General features: G+C 37.4%; 3 protein-coding genes across 4 annotated transcripts; 2 read left to right on the plus strand and 1 right to left on the minus strand.

Annotated features, from left to right (window-relative positions):
* Positions 1–209: 209 nt before the first annotated feature.
* LOC111481230 (zinc finger CCCH domain-containing protein 20-like) lies at positions 210–1,660 on the plus strand. Its single transcript, XM_023126623.1, has one exon. It carries the CDS (start codon positions 305–307, stop codon positions 1,328–1,330), a length of 1,026 nt encoding a protein of 341 aa, XP_022982391.1. The 5' UTR covers positions 210–304; the 3' UTR covers positions 1,331–1,660.
* LOC111481235 lies at positions 1,634–3,758 on the minus strand. Its single transcript, XM_023126630.1, has 8 exons — positions 3,737–3,758; positions 3,433–3,590; positions 3,264–3,350; positions 2,864–3,088; positions 2,722–2,814; positions 2,540–2,593; positions 2,330–2,469; positions 1,634–2,092 (listed from the first exon to the last, which is right to left on the minus strand). The coding sequence occupies exons 1-8, from the start codon at positions 3,750–3,752 to the stop codon at positions 2,065–2,067; spliced, it is 801 nt and encodes a 266-aa protein (XP_022982398.1). The 5' UTR covers positions 3,753–3,758; the 3' UTR covers positions 1,634–2,064.
* A 718-nt stretch (positions 3,759–4,476) lies between these two features.
* Positions 4,477–16,873, plus strand: LOC111480826 (pre-mRNA-processing protein 40A-like). Of its 2 annotated transcripts, none has more exons than XM_023126016.1 (28): positions 4,477–4,528; positions 5,403–5,556; positions 5,929–6,264; positions 6,407–6,541; positions 6,970–7,037; positions 7,228–7,297; positions 7,787–7,839; positions 7,976–8,033; positions 8,132–8,364; positions 8,485–8,557; positions 8,771–8,869; positions 9,023–9,091; positions 9,168–9,245; positions 9,397–9,483; positions 9,587–9,621; positions 9,724–9,829; positions 11,345–11,425; positions 11,509–11,601; positions 11,680–11,733; positions 11,823–11,939; positions 12,028–12,126; positions 13,245–13,292; positions 13,366–13,455; positions 15,048–15,155; positions 15,249–15,313; positions 15,408–15,510; positions 16,028–16,303; positions 16,389–16,873. In XM_023126016.1, exons 2-28 carry the CDS (start codon positions 5,497–5,499, stop codon positions 16,524–16,526), a joined length of 2,832 nt encoding a protein of 943 aa, XP_022981784.1. In that variant the 5' UTR covers positions 4,477–4,528; positions 5,403–5,496; the 3' UTR covers positions 16,527–16,873. The 2 variants fall into 2 exon arrangements, with proteins under 2 accessions (XP_022981784.1, XP_022981783.1); XM_023126015.1 differs by having other exon boundaries at positions 4,520–4,653.
* Positions 16,874–17,056: the final 183 nt, after the last annotated feature.

Consider the following 17,056-nt stretch of genomic DNA (forward strand, 5'->3'; position numbering starts at 1 on the left):
ATTACTGATTAGGCCTGCCGTTTAATCACTTTTCAATCGCTAAAAATTTGATTAAATATTGCTAATTAAACTTGGTTATTTGTTAATTATATTTACCTAACCTTCTTTATTCTTTATTTATTTAGAATAAATCAGCGGGTCTGTTTTAAAACGGTGGGGTTAGTATTTGCAGTTTTAAGTTAACCCAACTCTTACCAACCCGGTAACCCACTTACGGTTAAAAATTTGGTCTCTCTTTTCATCGGTTTATATGTTCGTTCGCAGCCGATACTTTCTCTTCATTCGCAGAGTCGGCTGAAACACGATGATCCACGGACAATATAGATTCAATCATACAATTCAACTCCCCTCCAGGGACCCACTCGAAGACCATCAAATGACCGGAATTTCCTCGCCGGTCTTCATCGGCGCCGGGGTTGACTTCTCTTCTGCCATTCACCGTTACCTTCCCTCTGCGGCTGATTCTGACGAAGTGGACGCGGCGGACTCGCCGGTTAATGGTTTTTCCTGTGACGATTTTCGGATGTTTGAGTTCAAAATCCGGAGATGCCCACGTAGTCGGTCGCATGATTGGACTGAGTGTCCGTATGCCCATCCCGGCGAGAAGGCTCGCCGGAGAGATCCGAGGATGTATCAATATTCCGGCACGGCTTGTCCGGAATTTCGGAGAGGGAATTGCAAGAAAGGGGATTCTTGCTCACTTGCTCACGGGATTTTCGAGTGTTGGCTCCATCCCGCTCGGTATCGGACTCAACCCTGTAAGGATGGATTGGCCTGCCGCCGACGTGTCTGTTTTTTCGCCCACACGACAGGGCAGCTTCGGGTTCTGTCACAGCAGAGCCCGAGAACTCCGGTTTCGGGCGACTCACTCGCATTTGATTCCTATTTTGCCAAGGGGTCATCTCTGACCTCACCCACTTCAATTCTATCAACGCCGCCGGTCTCCTCGCCGTCCGATTCACCTCCTATGTCGCCGAATTGCCCCCAACTCGGCGGCGGGTCGTTTAATTCGATGAATGGGCTCGTTTTGTCCATTCGTAACCTTCAAATGGGGGAAATGAAAGCAACCCCTCAATGGGGAGTTCAATTGGGACAAAATTTGCATTCTCCCTCCGGCTCTGGTTTCTACAGCTCATCGTCGACTCCGACCACCGGGAATTACGAATTATGGGGGAAGAATTATGAAGAAGAACCTGCAATGGAAAGAGTGGAATCTGGGAGAGACCTGAGAGCTAAAATGTATGCGAAACTCAGCAAAGACAACTCAGTGGCGCAGCCATTGACACCCGATGTCGACTGGGTCTCGGAGCTACTGATGTGGACAGGGTAAATTCCATCCGTTGGATTCAAAATCGGTGGCCTTTTTGGTGGATTTCTGCAATTTTCAGCGTTTTAAAGGGTTTCTTTTTCTTAATGAACAGAGAGAAATAAATTACTCTGTTTTCGTTGTACATAAGAATACGGACTTTTGATTTGATTTAGCAGGGCTGCTGAAGTCAGTACATAAGAAGACTGCCGGTCGCCGGTTTCCTGTTGCCAGTTGCCGGTTGCCGGTTGCCGGCTGGGCATTTGATTTAATTTTCAATTGTTATTTTGTAAATAATGTTTTCCGACCAATGAGATAAAATTCCCAAAGTTTATTTTGTTGCCTTTCAATTTATTAGCAAAATAAAATTTCCCCATTATTAACCCACGAGAAGCCTAAATGATATCAATGGCAGTCACCGCTGCGACCAGGACCGCCATAGTAGAAGACAGGTTCACTAGTGTAAGTTTCTTGAAAATTATAACAGAGTGACAAGTAGGTTCATCAGCCCATGTTCCGACTCTCTCTGGATACTTCAATTGCAGCGAATAGTCCACAATCCTCAGCGTGCTCACATAGCTAGCGTAGTAGGCGTGCGCCCCTGCATAATCTCCACTCCCCATGGGCGTCCCCGTGTGCACCACTTTCTTTAATTCTGAGCTGAACACTTCTCCGCCCCATTCCACCAGTGTCACACTGTGGCTCAAGTATCCGAATAGCGTCCCGCGGCCAATACCCCACTGGCTGCCTTTGTACCTTTAGCCACCAATTGCCTGATTGAGGATTCTGAATTTATTAACATTAACCATACGTTAGAAATTACGACTCCCTACAATGAAATGATATGGTTTATTTTCAGCCTAAACTTTAATAGCTTTATTTTGAATTTTTCCAAAATGTCTGTTAACCATAGCGATGTATTTTTTACTTATAAATTCATAAGTGAATGAAACTCCCTCTTAACAATCCTCAATCGAATACACCTACCATCATTACTCTTTGATTGGATATAAAATAAGATACCTGGAAGATACAATCACTGCATTATTGTCCACCTGAAATTGATGACATGGGTTCGATGGTTCCACCAAGGCTACAGCGTTTGTTTGGACAAACCCACTGCAAGTTAAATCAAAGCACCCCGTCGACTTGTAGGAGTCCACCTAACCATTTTTCCATGTTAGATACTCAAAATTTTTCGATGCTCTTAGCAGTGAAAATCCTCAATCTTACTGTCCAATTTAGGTTGAGTCGAGTTCTTGTATCTCCATATAGCCTCGGATTTACCTATAACAACAATAACAAATTAAAATATATATTAAGTGCATTCAATTGCTGTAAGTTTTTTTTTTTTTAAAAAAACAGTCCAGCCAACTTCTACGCTATCAAAACTTTCAGAAGGCCCATTTTTCAACCAAAGTTTTGCAGCTGACAACTTTAGGGTTCCAAACATTAATCTCTCCATAAGTGCCAATATAGTTGTACCCTAGTGTAACCAAGATCGCCGTCTGGTTCATATTTAACACCAAATTATAAAACAAGTTAGCTTTTGCTTACAGAACGATTGACTTCCGCCCCAAGTTTGGAACCTCCAATAGGAAATTTCTTCTCGAAGTTTTTTAAAGAATTGGCTCTTAGTAAGTCTTCTTTACGAACCCTACCAATTGGAATAGTTCCTTTGGGACATCTCCCACTTTTTTGCCATACTTGAAATAGATTAGATCGAAACGACTCGTTTTGGGCAGTTACCATCTTCATATCGACAGCCCAATTGGGTTTCATCTACATGCATGTACGCAAGCATCGATTAAAAAGTGTTCAGAACTTAGAAACCACGAATCTCCACAATACTATAATATTGTCCACTTTGAACTTAACCTTTATCGTTCTATTTTCAGTTTATCTCAAAACACGTCGTACCTTACTTCTAAACAAAAATTTGATAAAATATATAAACGTGAATGGTGTGGTTCTTTAGAGCCGGATGGTCAAAAGCAGTCTGTTTGTAAATGTCAACGCAATCGATAATATCTCCATCTTTGCTCTGCATAATTCCCATGCAAAATTATACGTAAAAAAAGCATTAAAAAAAATTTAAAAAAACGCAATGAAAATAAAGATGTTACGTAGATGGTGTGGACGGCAGGCTTATTAAGAAGCTTTAACTTCTTGTGAATCTGTCGAGATAATTGTTGAGACTTATTCATCTCTGGAATGGCTGCATGGGCTTGGAGAATGGCAGCAGCAATGGCCAAAGCCACCATTGCCGACAGCTTCCCTTCATGTTCTGGCTGCATGAGCTTGGAGAATGGCAGCAGCAATGGCCAAAGCCACCATTGCCGACAGCTTCCCTTCATGTTCTGGCTACATGAGCTTGGAGAATGGCAGCAGCAATGGCCAAAGCCGCCATTGCCGACAGCTTCCCTTCATGTTCTGTGTTCCTCATTTTCTCCGAAACAAACCCAACACAAAAGTTTGGATTTTTGTTTGTTTTCTTGGGTTGAAGAAGATAATGGAGAATTCAAATATTTATACCACTTTTTGTTCATCCATTTGGAAGTTAATAAAACTGAATCTCATAACAGATATAAGGTAAAAGTTGGAGAGAATGGCAGAATAAGAATGCCAGCATGGTTTATTAACCATAGCCTTTTCTGTTTTAACAATTTTATTTTTTTGTTTTTATTAAGATTTTATAATAAGATCCAATATCACTCGCAGACAAACTAAACATCTTATAAGGATATGAAAAATTCTTATTTATTTTCAAATCGTGAGATTGACAATTATAAGAAGCTGAATCTGACAATATTTTTTAGCAGCGAGTAAATTTATGTCACATCATTAATATCTTAGAATTCTTTATAAAAATGAAAAAAAAAAACAACTTTTATAGAATCACATAAACTAAATAAGAGCAAATTTATAATTTAATCCTTTAAAAAATAATAAGAAGAAATTACATGTAAACAAGTTTATTATTTAGAAATAAATTATTGGTCAAAATGAAGCAACGTGGTAAATAATTTTAGCCACCGGTAAAACCCCCCTTTCAACCTTTAGCCCGTGCCCTCTCCTCCCACTGTCATTTTTTTTTTCACTTAAACCCTAAAACTCGATTGAACCCGTGGGCTCCGCGTACCGACCACTCCGGTCTCTTACCCGTTATTAGCATTGGTTTTGGCGCCATTATTTTGCCCACCGCAGCGTATAGCCGTAACTGTGAGTAATCTAATTCCCTCTTGTTCTTTAGGCGCTTTGGTATCGGATTCTGCATTTTTCTATCAAGGTTCGAAGAAAACTTCGTGCTAAGGGAATGGATTTGAAAAACCATGTTAAACGTGGAGGTGAATTTTTCACAAATCTTTATATTTGTTTTATATATTCTTAAGAACACTGCGGTTTACCTCGAGAAAGTGAAGTCCAGTGAAAGAAAGGATTCGGGTGTGCAGACGCATCGAGGAGCTAATCGTAATCTCCATCGCTTCTTTGAGAGGAAACTTATCTCTTGGGAATCGGTCGTCCTTCTTGTCTTGAAATATTTATCATGCCAAATTTTTGGTTGTATGGTATTGTTGTGACTTCTTGAAGATTGAGAAGTGAGAGCCTTAAGAGTGAAAGTACAGGGATATTCACATTCACGCCGCATGCGGCTGGATTATTTGTTTCTCACCCAGTTTTGAATTTGGAGGGTTTTTAGGATATATAGAAATTAAGAAGGGTGATGCAGTGAGACGTTTCAGTAGGTTTAAGTTGTTTAGTCGATTCTTTATGGTCCTTGCCTAATCATACAGGCCTTAGCGTCGAAACTATATACTATATGTAACTTTTTGAGACGTTTAGTCTACGAAATTGTGACATGTTTCTGAGTTCTCTTCCCGCTCTCTTTAATTATCTCATAGGACATACTGAATGACACTTTGTGATTGACTGGATGCAGTGGATTTTACTTCAGCCCTGCAGTAATGGGTCGATTTTCGATTCCATCGTCCAGGAAATCAGCCTTGGAAATTTGAAATTAGATAATTTGTTTGGTTGGACACACCTTCGGATCCAGTTACTTATTTGTTGACTAACATTTCTAAGTTGTTTGCAGCTGGGTCTCCATTTATTGCTTTTGGTGGACTTCAACTAGGAATTAGCTAGCTGATCTGTCGGTATTGTGATCTCTGGTTACCTTTTTATGCTCAATGCTTGACGTTCTGTTATGCTCTGAAATGGATAATCTATCTCAGTCTTCAGGCGGACAGGTAAAGAACCTTTTCTCAGTTCTCAATTAACATCTCTGATTTTAGTTCTTTGCATGTGTGTGTACGTATAAAAGTACTTATATATATTTCATTGCTTACACTTGCCGATTTGAGCTCAAACATTTATTTTGTCTGTTCAATTATTATCTTACTTTTGAAATATTCCCGTGACTTCTCCTTCCTTTTTGGTGCATTAGTGTGTTTGTCTCTTTTGATTTTTTCCATGTATGTTCAGTTCAAATTTCTAAATTCTGGTTCACTGATTCCTGCAGGGTTTTATTTGGTTATTTATTTGTTATGATATTTGGTGAAGTCTATATTCTATTTATGTCTATCGAGTTGATGTGAGTGTCTGAGATTTTTCTGCTGCAGTTTCGACCAAATATCCCAGCACAACCAGGCCAGACGTTCATTTCCTCATCTGCCCCACAGTTCCAGTCAGCAGGGCAGAATATATCTTCTTCAAATGTTGGAATTCCAGCTGGTCAAGTCCAGCCACATCAGTATCCTCAATCAGTGCCACAGTTTGTGCCAAGGCCAAGCCATCGAGGCTATATCACTCCTTTGTCCCAGGGTATTCGAATGCCTTATGTTCCGACAAGGTCTCTTACTTCTGTTCCACCTCAGAGTCAGCAAAACGTGCCTGCACCAAATAATCAAATGCATGGTCTGGGTTCTCATGGACTATCTATTTCTTCACCATATACTGTAATCCTCTCATTCATTGCGCATTGTTTACTTTCATTTTTGTTAATTTGAAAAGCCATTTTTTGTATTTTTATTTTATGGTACATTTTCATGTCCACTCTGACTGACACTAAATGATGTTGGTTTCACTTCTGATTTCCAGCCAATGTCACAAATGCATGTACCTGTTGGAGTTGGTAAGAGCGAACCTTTGATGTCTTCTGTCAGCCAGGCTACAAACCCAGTCTCACAGATTGAGCAAGCTAACCAGCATTCTTCAGTTTCTACCGTAAACCTAGTATGCTCTGCTTGTTTAATTTGTCTACTTCTATCTTCTTTGATTTGAGGGATGATATGCTATAGATCTTGTATGAAAAAAGCTAGAGATGGACTTCAATTTATTTTTATTTTTCTTTTGATTGGAACTTATATGTACTTTCTCTTCTTTGACTTATTGAAAATGTGGTCTTATGTATTAAGGCATTGATAAATGTTCTTAGGCAAGCATGGATGAAGTTAGGGATGTGGAAAGTGAGTTGGTTTTTGTGGAAAGTAGTAGTATGTAATGCCCACATTGGGGAAAAGGTCTGTTTTTTCTTAAAAAAAATAATGTAGTATTTTTCTTTGAGGCATTAAGACAGTTTTCTGATGTGAGCTCCTCAGTGCTATTAAGATGCTGATTTCTATATCCTGACAGGTTTTTTTTCATGTCATTTATAACATCAGGCTGCTAATGTTCCTGTCTTCAATCATCCATCTGATTGGCAAGAGCATGCATCAGCTGATGGAAAAAGGTAATCATGCATTTATCACCTGGTTACAGCTTTCTCATTTCTTAAAATCCAAGGTTTAAATATGTCAACTTAATTGTCGAGGTTAAACACAGTTAATTACTAATTTTCAGTCTGTATACACAGTTCACCCATTGTTTCTAGCACTCTGCAATTCTCTTGATTTCTCTTACTGAACAGAAATTTTTTCTAGATACTATTACAACAAAAAAACCAAACAGTCCAGTTGGGAAAAGCCATTGGAACTTATGACACCACTTGAGGTAAATGTCATTTTTATGAATCATCTTTTATTCTTACCTATAACATTATAACACATCTGTTAAAGAAAAGGTATTTATACAAGGCATTCTTTTCCATTTCTAAACAAAATTCATGGTTATAGATGCCGTTATTAGAATTTTCTTTTAGATTCGTAGGTAAACTTTTGGGGCTGGGATGTATATATAGTGGCTCCATGGAAAAGTATTCTTTGGGGTTGGGATGTATAATTCAAAATCATGATTTTTCTGGATATTCTATCAATTCAGGGATCAATGTGATTTTCTAGACTGATAATTTTTCTGCATAGGGTATAAAGGTTTTCGTTATCAGATATCTTATTTAACTATTGTTTTTTTTTTCCTCTTTTGTGTTCATAAACCGGTGCAATATCTTTAATGCTCTTTGGATATTCGCTGTTGGAGGACAACTAGCTCAAATTTCTTTTTCCAATATAATATGTTTGCTTCTAATTCAAATAATTGTTACAGAGAGCTGATGCATCAACTGTGTGGATGGAATTTACATCTCCAGATGGAAGAAAGTGTGTTGCTTTGTCTCTGTCCTCTTTGGCATTAGCCTGGACACGTTTACATTTTTCAAGTTTTTTTTAGTGTGTTACATTTCTTGATCTTCATGAATAAGCATGTACACTAATGGTTTACCACGAGGTGAAACAGGTACTATTACAATAAGGTGACAAAAGAATCAAAGTGGACCATGCCAGAAGAACTGAAGGTTGAAATCATGGGTTACATTTCACATATCTTTCTTTCTCATGTTGTCTTTCAAAAGGAGTCATGGCTTTCAATCTAATTTCGTTAATTTGCTTGCAGTTGGCTCGCGAGCAGGCTCAGAAAGAATCTGTCCAAGGAACAGAAACAGATATGGCTGTTACAACGTCTCAACCTACACCTATTGTTGGTCTTTTCCATGCTGAAACGCCGGCAATTTCTACCATTAGCTCCAGCATTTCTCCAACTGTGTCTGGGGTTGCATTGAGTCCAGTTCCAGCTGCTCTTTTTGTTTCTGGTCCTCCTGCTGTGGTCCATGCCAATGCTTCGTCAATGTATGTACCAGTCTTGCTGATATAGTTTCCACATCTACTTTTTCTTGGATAGCAGCTCCAAGTGTGCGTATAGTTCCAGTTTTGTTTTGCTCATTGTTGTCTTTGTCCTTTTGAAAATAGGACTACTTTTGAAAGCCTTGCATCTCAAGATGTAAAAAATCCTGTTGATGAAACTTCTACGGAGGACATTGAGGTAATTTGGGGGAGATTTTTATCTTGTACTTTTTGCCTCATAAATGATATTGGTTTCTGAACATTTCTGAAAACTTTATTTTAAATCAAGATCTTTCTACTTCTAAATTCGAATAGAAGCTAGGTTGATTTAGTTAGTTCATCTAAAATTTGAATAAAATTTGGCTCATTAATTGTCTACTAGTTTTTGATATAATCTTGGGTATCATGACAGGAAGCAAGGAAGAGAATGGCAGTTGCAGGAAAAGTTAATGAGACTGTCTTAGAGGAAAAATATGCTGACGATGAACCATTGGTATTCGCCAACAAGCTGGTACTTTCTGAAAAACATCTACTCTTTACATACTTTTGGAGAGAGAGAAATTGAGTACCCCATGGTTGTAATTGTGAATATATTTACCTGTGCATTTTTTTTTCATTATTATTGTTTTTATTTTCTATTTTAAAAATATATTTCAATCATTAGGAGGCAAAGAGTGCATTTAAAGCGCTTCTGGAATCTGTAAATGTTCAGTCTGATTGGACGTGGGAGCAGGTTTGTTTGGTTTAGGCATCATGCAACATTTTTCAGTTTTCATCATATTTCATATACGCTAATTCAATCTGTTCAGGCTATGCGAGAAATAATTAATGACAAAAGATATGGCGCCTTGAAAACTCTTGGTGAGCGGAAGCAAGCTTTCCATGAGGTATCGATATGACTGGACTACAATGAAGTTTTATTGAAATGATTGGAATGAAATAATGCTTTGGTTCACCCCTTTCCCCTACATTTTTTTTCTTTACAACCAAGGTGGATCAGACTTCATTAATTCTTTTGATGAATTTTTATGATTTTAGTATTTAGGACATAGAAAAAAGTTGGATGCAGAAGAAAGACGCATAAGACAGAAAAAAGCTCGTGAGGAATTCATCAAGATGTTGGATGTAAATTTTTGTATACAATTTCTCCTGTCATGTTCTCTCTATTATTTTTATTTGATTGTTTTAGAGATCTTGATTTTTGCTTGCATATGCATTTTAATTTCAGGAGTCCAAGGAACTCACATCATCTACCAGATGGAGGTTGGGTTCTTAGTTATTATTTATTGTTGTCATTATTTATCTTACAAGTTTGTAATTCCTCTTGACCTTATATTTTTTTCCTTTCCAATTTTTGTGGGACAGCAAAGCTGTTAGTATGTTTGAGAATGATGAACGGTTCAAAGCCGTTGAACGTTCTAGAGATCGGGAGGATCTTTTTGAAACCTGCATAGTGGAACTTGAGAGGAAGGTAGGAATCGTTTGTTTATTCATGCATGTGCATGCGTTAGTAGTATCCTGTGATCCCCTTGTAGGCAGGTGAATGTGAGCCGATGGTTGTGTAGAGAAAATAAAAGAGGACTAAGATTTTTTTTTTTTTTTTTTTTGTAAGTTTGAAATTTGTACTGACTGCACAAAGAACTAACCAAAAGTAGTAAAAACGGGAAAACATCTTGGTTCTGAATTTTATTAATTGAACCCACCAATAATGATTACCAAATTGACTCTGTGGATGGCAGTACTGAGATGTTGCTTGCCTATTCTTTTGGAGTCATCTCCCTGCTTGATTTTTCATCTAGTTTTGTGTCCTTTCTCCTCTCTCCTCTATCCAGAATCTTATAATCTCCAAAGAGGTCAATTTTCTTGCGTGATAGATTTTCTTGCTTGAGAGGTTGAGAAATCCACGAATGAGTTTGGGGTTATTGTTAACTCTCTGTGGGTGGTGGCACTCTGGTTTTTTGTAATTATTAGCTAGGGTCTTATCCTTTTGGATTGGAGTGTGTTTCTTAGTTAGTGTCTAGTCTCCTCTTGCGGGGCTGAGTTTTTATTTTTTCATACCCTAGTACTGTAACGACCCAGATCCACCGCTAGCAGATATTGTCCTCTTTGGGCTTTCCCTTTCGGGCTTCCCCTCAAGGCTTCAAAACGCGTCTGCTAGGGGAAGGTTTCCACAGGATAAATGGTGATTTGTTCTCCTCCCCAACCAATGTGGGACATCACAATCCACCCCCCTTCGGGGCCCAGCGTCCTCGCTGGCACTTCTTCCTTTATCCAATCTATGTGGGACCGCCTCCAAATCCACCCTCTTTGGGGCCCAGCGTCCTTACTGGCACACCACCTCGTGTCTACCCCCCTAAAGGGGAACAGCGAGAAGGCCGGCACATTGTCCGGTGACTGGCTCTGATACCATTTGTAACGACCTAGATCCACCGCTAGTAGATATTGTCCTCTTTGGGCTTTCCCTTTCGAGCTTCCCCTCAAGGCTTTAAAATGCGTCTGCTAAGGGAAGGTTTTCACACCCTTATAAATGGTGATTTGTTATCCTCCCCAACCAATGTGGGACATCACAAGTACATTCTTTCATTTTTGCCCATTAAAGTTGGATATTTCTTTTTAAAGAACTGCCATGGACAATTTTTTTTCTTCCTTTTTTGTTCCTGTTACAATATAGTATTGCAATCCTTTTTAGGATGTTGGTTTGGAATTTTGTTGATGTTTTATTTTTAATCTTATTAAATGATATCATTTTTGTATTAAGGACATTTCAATCAATAGGCCCGAAGAAAAATATTACATACAATTTATTTTTAGTGTGCGAGAGTAATGGGGGCTTTCATTGTACTTTGACGATATTACTTCTCCATTTGATAATTGTGATGTTGTCCTGTACTCTTGATAAGTTGATATTATAACCTTTTTTCTATGTTGGAGTGCATGAAATTACCTTTTTCTAGATAAGGGAACATTCATACACTCTTAAATTCAGGAAAAAGAAAGGGCTGCAGAGGAGCACAAGAAAAATATTACTGAATATAGGGAATTTCTCGAGTCTTGGGATTACATAAAGGTATTTTCCCTCAGGCTTTGGGATGTATAAATTTACTTATTCCTTATTATGCCTTATTCTCGCGATTGTTTTCTGTGGTTTAGGTGAGTAGCAAATGGCGGAAAGTACAAGATCGATTGGAAGTTGATGAGAGATGCTTATACCTTGAGAAACTTGATCGCTTGCTTATTTTCCAGGCATGTCCTTTTCATTTTTATTTGATTTTCTGTTTGTGTATTCCAACTTAAATTTTATGCTGTATTTGATTGGTACAGGACTATATACGTGAGTTGGAAAAGGAGGAAGAGGAACAGAAGAAGATACAAAAGGTTTTATTGTACATCAGTTCATCATATGATAGTTGATTCTATTTTATTAAGTACATAGGACACTCACATTCACATTTAACCATTTGAAGGGACGTTTGCGAAGAATTGAAAGAAAAAACCGCGATGAGTTCCGCCAACTCATGGAAGAACACATTATTGCTGGTGTTCTTACAGCTAAGACTTTTTGGCGTGATTACTGTTTGAAGGTAGAGAACTTTTTAATCTTCTGCTGAACATTGAAATCTGGATTAGGAATCTTTCCCCACATCCCCGATTGTCTTTTTTTTTTCCAAGGTTAAGGAGTTGCCTCAGTATCAAGCTGTTGCTTCAAATATATCTGGCTCAACACCAAAGGACTTGTTTGAGGATGTTCTGGCGGAATTAAAGACTAAGGTGATCTTCCTATCATACTTTGTTTTAGAAATTTTGTTAGTTTTATAATTTCTTTTTATTATCAATGATAAATAGGAACTAGTGATTTATTACTCTAATAGCCTACCATCAGGTAAAGCATTTCATAGGTTTTGTGGTTTTCATTGTGTGTATGCTAGGACTCATTTTAAGATAATTTACTGTCTTTCTCCCCTCTCCACACTTACTTCCTTTCTAACCTTTTTCCATGCAATATTATCCACTATCTTATGCGTATATACAAAAATAATTAACATATTGTGAGTAAATATACCAAGAAATGCATTGTGAATAAAGGTATTTAGCATGTCTTTTCTCCTTGGGTCTTTTCCCTGAGAAATTCTTTTGATGATTGGGAATAACATGAGATCACAAACTTCACTAAAGCTGTAGAGCATCTTCCTTCTGGAGGTATGATTTTCATTCGAAAGCCTCTTCCGACCATGTAACGTCCAGTTTCTGATGCCTGAACTTTCAGCAACCTTAGCATCTTCCCATCCAATCAAAATCATGAATGTAATTTTTTTGGCCTATGTAATAGAGAAACAGTACTTTCCAAACCCCCATTACTACGTTGTGAAGTTGTATCCAATGAACTTGGCTACGAACTTCTTGGCTGGTAAATTAAGAACATCCGATCAAGATTTATGGAACACTGTTTTTGAATTCAGGCAGATAGTATTTTCATGCCATTGTTATGGGGGGAGCGTAGGTCCATCTTTAGCAAGTTCCTGTTTCTTGATTGAGTTTCTAGTCCAATTGATCTTAGTCAAACTTAGCTGATGATAGGGGTTGTTGCATCTACAAATCTTGTTGCTCGGTGAATTCCCTCTGTTCATCATCTTGAACTCTCCTGAAGTACATGTTTAACCTGAAAAAATATTTCAGGACTGCGTGCATTCTTTTTACCTCCAAAAAATCGTTTCAAAATGCATTGATGGATTCTATCTCATTTTATTTATGTAATTTATGTTATTAGCTCAATTGTCTGCATTATATATATTAGAAAAAAATGTCTGTGTTATATTATTGTTGAATCCAAAGTGCTTTTGAAATTTTACTGTCAAGCTCACATTTTCCATTTTTTTAAAAATTTCTAGTATCACAAAGAAAAGGCTCAGATAAAAGATGTGATGAAGGCAGCGAAGGTAGTATGATTATAATCTTTATGAACGGCTACTGCTGCTGAATTCATTTTTATTTGAATGGAATGCTTTTCAGGTTACCATCACTTCATCATGGACATTTGATGACCTTAAGGCTGTCCTTGAAGAGGGTGCTCCTCTTGCACTTTCAGATATAAATTTTAAGGTACTACTTAAAATTGGCCAAAGTTGTCTAAAAGTTTGGAATTGTTTCGTGTGTTTTCTCTTTTAAAATTCTTTTATAAAGACACTTCAATTTTTTTTTTTTTTTTAACTGAAACTTTTCATTAAAAAAAATGAAAAGAGGCTAATGCTCAAAAGATTCAAACTTTTCAAGGGGTGGATACCAAAAAGAGTAAATAAAAGAAAATACAAAGGAAAAATGATGGCTTACCAAATAAGTCATAAACCAAGATAGGAAAAAACAGCGAAGTGCTTGTTTAGAGAACACCGTGATGGGACTTGTGAACTTCTAGATTCAAACTGATTAAACTGATGGAGATACTTCTCGTTGAAGATTCTTTAATTCCTAACCATGCACAAAACTTTCCATTCTGTGTTGTAGCCTTCACTTCAAACAAAATTCTTCTTGTATAAGGTTCTATATCAGGCATTTGCAAGACTAAGACAACCGAAAATGAGAGCTTCATTTGAAGGAAACTTCTAATTTCTGTCGTATTCCATATTGATGACCTTATTCTCAATATAATCTTAAACAAAAAAGATTGACATCACCAAAGCCACTATCTTCCGCAATATAATCTCCAACTATTTTCCTACTCGTACATTTGCATGACCACTCTAATCAAAATAACCACAATCTTCTAACATGTTGGCATTGGAATGGATCAATTTGCACACATTCAGGAAATAACGGCAAAGCGTTAGGTCAATCCTCAAATAAAAAATATATGAGCTAACCCGTTTATCCCTCATCCTTGTGAATTCCAAGAAATTTTCTTCATTGGAAAATAAAGAACAACAATAAAAAAATTAATCTTCCTGACTTGACTCCCTCGGGAACATAAGGGGAAATCTCCCTAAGTGGCAAACCACTCGCCTTGATTAATGAGGAAATTTATCTGGTCTCAAAATATCACTTTCATCTGAAAGGAATGAGATAAAAGGAAGCTTCAAACATGTGGTTCTACTTTAAGAAATTTGCTGGAGTTGTCGAAAAATTTGGAACTGCTCTTGTTCTCTTTCAAAATTCTTTTATAAATATTAATTTGACTGTATATGCTTAATTTGTTCTGCAGCGCCAATCTGTATGATGATTTTTTTTTTCTTAGTGTAGTTTCAATCTTTCATTTTTTTTCTGAAATACAATTTGGATTTTGGCTTTGTATGTTGGGGTAATTAAGATGCTCAGAATCTGAAGATAGAGATATTTATTCTGTATCTTGAGTAATTGAATAATCTTAGTTTCTGATTACTTGGTCCTCTGAAGACTATGGATATATTCGTGTTCTTTCACAATTATGTCTTTTATTATTGTTTAGGATGCAATATGTTATCCCATAAATTTCTGGTTGTTTTTTACTAAGGAAAATAGAAATTGGCCAGCCTGGAAAGCTGAAGGCCTAGCCCGTCGTCTGTGAATTGATTCTTACTCCCAATTTCCTAATGTCTACGCTTATAAATCCTCCTCTATGAAAAACTTCATTGCCTTGTCTGTATCTTTAATTTTGTATCCTTTGATTTGTTATCAACATGATACGTGTTTTGAGACATTAATAACATCCTACTCTGTTGAAGCTTGTATATGAGGATTTACTAGAAAGAGCCAAAGCAAAGGAGGAGAAAGAAGCCAAAAGGCGTCAACGTTTGGCTGATGACTTCTCAAGACTGCTTCAGTTATTCAAGGTATTTTTAGAACTGTTGATGATGTGTAAGCTCATTTCAGACCGACTGTCTTCTCTAACAGCTAGTTGACCTTCAATGATTGTATCAACACAGGAGATTTCAGCTTCTTCCAACTGGGAGGATAGCAAACAGCTTTTTGAAGAGAGTGAAGACTACAGGTAGTTTATGAAGATGTCGATTATTTATCATAAACGAGTTTTGGGTACTCAACTCTCTGCTTTATTTGACTTTTTTTCTTCTACTGTCACTTAGATCAATTGGGGAAGAGACCTTCGCGAAGGAAGTTTTTGAGGAATACGTAGTGCATTTACAAGAAAAGGCAAAAGAAAAGGAACGCAAGGGTGAGGAGGAGAAGGTGTGTGGCAAATTGCTTTTATGCTTGATTAGTTTGATGATTATACTTTTCAGTCGTTGGGTGAAGAATTATAAGTGGAACGATATTTTAGGCTTTAAGCAACCAACTGATCTGAAAAACTGAATAAACATAGCCCAAACGACCTTTGGTTGGTTTAAGTTCAAATGAAGTGAATTTGTTTGAATTGGTTTAATTTTTGGTTTATATATGCATACACGTCTTTTCCACAATGTTTTTGGTTTATGTACATATGATTTAGGTTTTATTTTTTTCTTAACGAGAAACCAAGTTTTCATAAATCTTAGAAATGGGGATCATTGTTTTTCTTTCTAATGCTATTCTAAATTTCTAACAAAAAAGTATTTTTTTATTATTATTATTATTATTTTGAAGCCAATCCCTCGGTAGTTCAGCTCTTCCGTTGAAATAGATGATTCCTCGATAACATTAACCTAAGTGTAATAAGATACTGTTCGGAATTTTTTTCTCATTCTCAGAAGAGAGCTATTTTGCACAGGCTAAAAAGGAAAAAGAATGCGAGGAAAAGGAGAAAGAGCGAAAGGAGAAGGAAAGAGAACCTGAAAAAGAAAAGGGACGTGTTAAGAAGGATGAAACTGATAGCGAAAATATAGATGCAAACGAAACTCGAGAAAAGAAAAGGGAAAAAAACAAAGACAGGAAACATCGGAAGCGGCATCATAGTGCCACTGATGATGGTGGTTCTAATAAAGATGAGAGAGAGGAGTCTAAGAAGTTTTGCAAACGTGGCAGTGACCGAAAAAAGTCAAGGAAGGCACGTGAATATCCTTGTAGATGCTTGTGACTCTGTTTTGTATAACGTTATTAGAAATTAAATCTCTATGTATGTTTCTTGGCAGCACGCATATTCACCTGAATCAGACAGTGAGAGTAGGCACAGAAGACACAAGAGAGAACATCGAGATGGTTCATGTAGAAATGGCGGACATGATGAACTTGAAGATGGGGAGCTTGGAGAGGATGGGGAAATTCAATAGCCGTCGTTAGCTTTCGATTTCAGGATTTGGCTTCTACGGTTTGCAAGGGCCAACAGTCCAACAGAGCGATCAATGTGATTTTAAGAGGCCAGGGATGGCAACGGCTGGAAAGAATTCTTTTGAAGAGGAGATGAAGGGTGACCCAGTTATCATTCTTCCATTGTCTGTTAGTGGATACATCTGTAGTGTCCTACAGGAGTTAGTGGCGTATATAAACCAGCCATTTTAATTACTTGTGACCTGGTTTTGTAAGTCGCTGCTTCCCTAGTCTACTGTAATTCTGTCGAGAATAATAAATCCACACGCTGCTTATTTGCGGTTCTCTCAACTGATTTGAAGTTCGATTATTGAGATTATCTTAAAGCTGATTTTACAGCATTAATCGTAACTAGAATGAAAACGTTATGAAGTGTATAAATTGTGGCATCATTCATTAAAATTTACTGTTCACAGCCATATCATGGGCGGTAAAACATGTGAGTAATCAGTTCGTTTTTCCATTTTCAAGTTTCAACATATTTGTCCATAAT

Source organism: Cucurbita maxima, unplaced genomic scaffold (assembly GCF_002738345.1).
Source record: "Cucurbita maxima cultivar Rimu unplaced genomic scaffold, Cmax_1.0 Cma_Scf00006, whole genome shotgun sequence".
NCBI lineage: Eukaryota > Viridiplantae > Streptophyta > Magnoliopsida > Cucurbitales > Cucurbitaceae > Cucurbita > Cucurbita maxima.